General features: G+C 42.5%; 1 protein-coding gene across 1 annotated transcript in view; it reads right to left on the reverse strand.

The window, feature by feature from the left end:
• LOC130549389 (fibrocystin-L-like) overlaps positions 1 to 4,711 on the reverse strand; it is a 30,574-nt gene that overhangs the window by 8,235 nt on the left and 17,628 nt on the right. The window contains exons 23-27 of the mRNA XM_057326597.1: positions 3,852 to 4,709; positions 1,797 to 2,045; positions 1,466 to 1,615; positions 1,175 to 1,349; positions 517 to 538 (exon numbers count right to left, since the gene is read on the reverse strand). Of these exons, the coding sequence (XP_057182580.1) occupies positions 517 to 538; positions 1,175 to 1,349; positions 1,466 to 1,615; positions 1,797 to 2,045; positions 3,852 to 4,709 (1,454 nt within the window). The remainder of the gene's footprint in view (positions 1 to 516; positions 539 to 1,174; positions 1,350 to 1,465; positions 1,616 to 1,796; positions 2,046 to 3,851; positions 4,710 to 4,711) is intronic.

The raw sequence follows: 4,711 nt of genomic DNA on the forward strand, positions 1-4,711 counted from the left end.
TTAGCAGAAAGTTTAAAACAGGTAAGTTACAAGCAGAGGGTGCTCGTTCTGACCTTGCTCGGTCAACCTGGGATAGCCACCACAGGTTTCTCTCCATCATTGCAGTCTCTGGACATTTCAAGCAACTGTTCCGTCACCACAACGGCATTGTTGTGGGCATCCGAGCGCGGAAAACAAAATGGATGAACAGCTACTGTGTGTGTCGGAATTTTGTGAACTGTACAATACACGTTTGCGCTTGAATAAGGACATCGGGTGAAACGCTGTGTCATGGAGGCATATCTCAATTCACGTTGGAATGTTAGGTGTGTTTTAAGTTAGATTGTTGTAGGTAGGCAATGTGCGCGTGAAAAGGACACGGGCAGCAGCAGCATGCCCTTTTTTCCCTTTTCTATAGGCTCCTCCACTACTTTGAAATAAAACTCTTTTGCTATAAATAGAACTCCCGCTGTTTTGAAAACTCCGCCTACTTTGGTCTGGCCAGCGCATTGCGCATTGCACAAATCGAAGGGCTACGCTGAACCCAGCGGCCAGCGCACTGAGCGCAGCACATTCCGCATATGTGAAAGCCGCATAAGCCGATGTGGCTGCTGCTTCCGTTCACAAAAAGATAAAATATTTTTATCTTCAGCTGCGCATGCCGCAAAGAGCTGTGCCTGTGGAAGTTGCGGGATTTTGGATGCACGAGCACCGCTTCCGCTAAACCAACCAGCGTTTTCCGCGCGGTTTTAGACGCAAATTGTGAATGGCCCCTTAAACAGCATATTGCTGCTGTCCTTCTGAAACCTTGTATCTCCATATTTCAGGATTTTTGTTTTTGCCATAAATCATAATTGTTAGTCACCCTTTATGTTTGAAATTGGGTTTTGCAAATATCTAACCAATAAAAAGTTGTGATGCACCGAAATATCTGGCGCCCCCGCTCTCCCTTCAGTGCTCGCGCTTACTCTCACTCCAGCTGTTATAAAAGGACGACCATCTAAGCGTGCCAAAACAAAGGCTTAAATATAACAAGAAAAGCTCAAAATCAGCTGACAGAAACACAAGCTGCGTGATGGGCGACTGAGCGTAACCGGCTCATGTTTCTTTATTGTGGAAGATCACTTTGTTTTTGAAGAACAGGACAGCAACGATATTTTTGTTGTTTGTAGTACAAGAAAATCTGCTTTGTCACCTGAACCCTGAGCCTGTAATAGTGAGTCTGGTTCCTCCAGCTGTTCCTCCCCTGCGTGGTGTGACATCAGTGATCACAGGGGTTAAAGAAGATCTGTATGTGTAGCCGGCTGTGATGCTGACTGTATCATTTCCATTCATCACTGAAACCATGCAGACCTGCTCTGTTTCATTCCCTGAAATTTAAAAGGTGCCTCTGTTTTTGATTTTCTGGTACATTGACTTGATAAGGTTAGTTAAGCAAGCAACACATTCTTAAGACGCATATGCAATGCTTGATCATAATGCATACCATTGTTGTACGGGACCTCACAGTACAGTTGGTTAGATGTGGAGTTCTGCAGGTCCACGTTACATTCTCTGTCACAGATGAGAACTCTGGTGGTGTTTGGGTCGAATCCAGAGCCTTGAATGGCAACAACAGCTCCTCCAGCATAGCTTCCTAAAACAACACAGAACAAAGGGTCTTAGTCATAATAATTCTAGTGTCTTGTTATGCTACTGTTTTATGCAAATGATATGTAGGAGGTAGGCTTCTGTTTTTGTTTCTTGAATTTAGATGTAAATTAGATATGACACTTTTTTGTTCCCTTTATGAAAAAAGGCTTGTGAGGAAGTTTTACCTTCGTTTGGTGTGACCCGTGTCAGCAGCAGCTCATAGCTGAAGACAGACTGAGATAAGGCATGACCTTTGACCTGATGATATAACATAACTGGAAACGTTCCTCCTGCGTGTTCCCCAACAGTGCACATCAGCTGTATATCTGAGATGGATGTCACATTACAACCCACAGCATCAATGTCCACTGAGACGAGCGCTGCTTCTGTGCCAAAGCCTGAACCAGAGATGTTGATCTGTGTTCCAACAGGACCTGTGAGGAAAACACGTCAGCAGCAATGTTATGATTACTAGATGTGAATCCCAGCTAAAGTCCTTTTTTCTGATTTACTCTTTTCAATATAAAATTATCTTGCATAATGTAAGGAACATTCTTTGTATTGGCACCATTTAAATCAATAGAGCTGGCTATAAAACATAATGTATTTCAAGAACTGTATAAATATGTTATAGATGGTACGCCACCAGAGAACTACCATAGCAGTTGTGTTTGCAACTCTTTACCGCTAAGTGGCAGTATTTTCATAGACGTTTCAGATATTGCAGGGTTGTATATATAGCTGTACGTTTGGATGTAAATTGAGGAATACAGATTTGCTTTCCCTTTGCGGGTGAGACCAGAGCGCTGCTCTAAAATCCACAGCGCTCAGTTTGAGAAGCACAGTATTTTTACATGTTGGAAATACATACACACAATAATAAATCACGGATATCAGGTGGAGGAACTGTAGGCCTACACCTTCACAAATGGTGAATACCATGCGATGATATTTACATGTCTACAGTAGCGTGCTGTGGATTAAGATGTATGATTAGGATCCCATAACATGTGCTCCAGCGTGCCAACATACTGTAGGTCTATTAGGTTTATTGCGTAAAATTGGTTTTGGGCAACCTGTGTTCTGTTTCTCTCTCTCAAATAATTTCCTGACATATCTATGTTCATTCAAAAATAAAAAACAAAAAGTTTGTTTGACCAAAACAAACAAAAAACTTGATTTGCAACGTCTTTGCTTCACATGCCTTTGATAATGTTGTTGAGCTCCTTGGTTGAGCTTTTAAAGATTTCAAATATTTCCTTTTCACAATTTATTTTTAAAAACAATGAAAAACAAAATAAAAAAGTATAAATTGTTGAATACACATATAAACAGGAATGAATACACAAATTCTAGCTTTCACTTTCAGTTGTCTTGTTGAATGGATACAGCTGTAAACACAGATTTATGTCACATTGTTTCTCCTTTATTACCAAGATGACTGCAAAAACATTCAACGTATTTTAACATTTAATATGTGGTTAGAGGTTATAAGAAAATAATAACGTATATCATAAATCAAGAAGTGTTTCTGCTCTAATCTAGTTTTTATTCAAGTTTCTCTGACATAACTTTAGAGACGAGCCCCATTCAGGAATTGTGTGTATTGGCACGAAAGTTGCATGGTTTGTTTGAATGTGAATAAGATGCTGTCAAACAGGTAATATATTAACTGTTGGATAAAAGAAACTATTTAGCCAGCATACTAAAAATATGGAAATAATGTTGTAAAAGAATCCAAGCTGCCCTGACTAGTAATATTTTTATCAACAAGCTACAGATAATAAACTATTATTATTACCAGTTGTGACGAGGGAGGCGGGACGAGAGTCGTGAGGGAACGACTCGAGGCCGGCGGCGTGGAGGAGCTCCGGAAGCATAAGAGGAGGAGCGACAGGAAGGTACGACGAGAGAGGACCAGGCCTGGACATTGTATGTGTTTTAGTTATGTTTGTGTAGCCGGCAGTCGACCGTGAGGTGGCTGCCGGCCCTTTACTTTGGTTTATGCTTTGTTTATGTTATTAAAGTTTTGGTTAGAGTTAGCTGGTTCCCGCCTCCTTCCTTCCGGGTTTCGGCACCACTGTAACACAGTTTAAAGTAAGGAAGGAAGGAGGCGGGAACCGGCGAACGATAACCAAAACTTGTACCTTGTCACGACAACAGATTTTATAACACACTTCTTAACACAAAGACTGAATACTTGAATCAGCCACTCAAAACGCTTCTGTTCTGAATAGTACCTGTTGCAGGGCTCACTGAGATGATGTCTGGAGTTTGTTTTATGGTGTAGTAGAAACTTTGTTGTGGGTACTCAACATCATACACCCAAATATCCACCTGCACTTCTCCCTCTGCATGAGGAGGTGTTAAACATTTCACTCTGTCTGGGGTCACTTCCAAAATCTGGCAGGGGACGTAATCAAGCATCACAGTGGTATTATCTACCACAAAGCCATTTCCTTCGATCAAGAGTGGAGTTCCTCCAGCAATGCTTCCTGATGTTGGTTGGATGGTGGCCTGTGGTGTGCTGGTCAGGGTCAAGAGTCCTGTGGCGAGACCTTTACTCATCACCACCACCCATAGGGCATGTTGGCCAGCGGGCAGAGCACCGACCAAAAGTGTGATGATGTTATCTGTGACCTGTGTGACCTCCAGGATATTGTCATCAGCAGATACCCTTAGATCGGCTTTATTGTTCCCAAAGCCACTGCCAGTGACCACAACAGTAGTAGAGTTTCCAGTAACAGAGTCAGGTGACACGCTGGAGACAACTGGTGTAACAGACTGAGAATATTCAAACATGCACTCAGAACTGCAAGAGGAAGAGATGGTGTTTACATAGACTGTGACGTTTCCCCTGCGGGCCGAAGACGGTGAGGTGTCGCACACTATTTGTGAGTAGTTCATGGAAACTACATTACATTGAACATTTGCTACCATCACAGATGCGTTCACAAAACCAGAGCCAGAGATGGAGAGACGTGTGTAGCCGGTCGTGCTGCCCACAGAGGGAGAGACAGAATCAACCACAGGTAGAACCACAAATCTGCGGTCGTTCTCGTTCGGCATTGTCATGATGGCTGTACCCACGTTGTTGACC

The sequence above is a fragment of the Triplophysa rosa genome, unplaced genomic scaffold (assembly GCF_024868665.1).
Source record: "Triplophysa rosa unplaced genomic scaffold, Trosa_1v2 scaffold112_ERROPOS181078, whole genome shotgun sequence".
NCBI classification, from domain to species: domain Eukaryota; kingdom Metazoa; phylum Chordata; class Actinopteri; order Cypriniformes; family Nemacheilidae; genus Triplophysa; species Triplophysa rosa.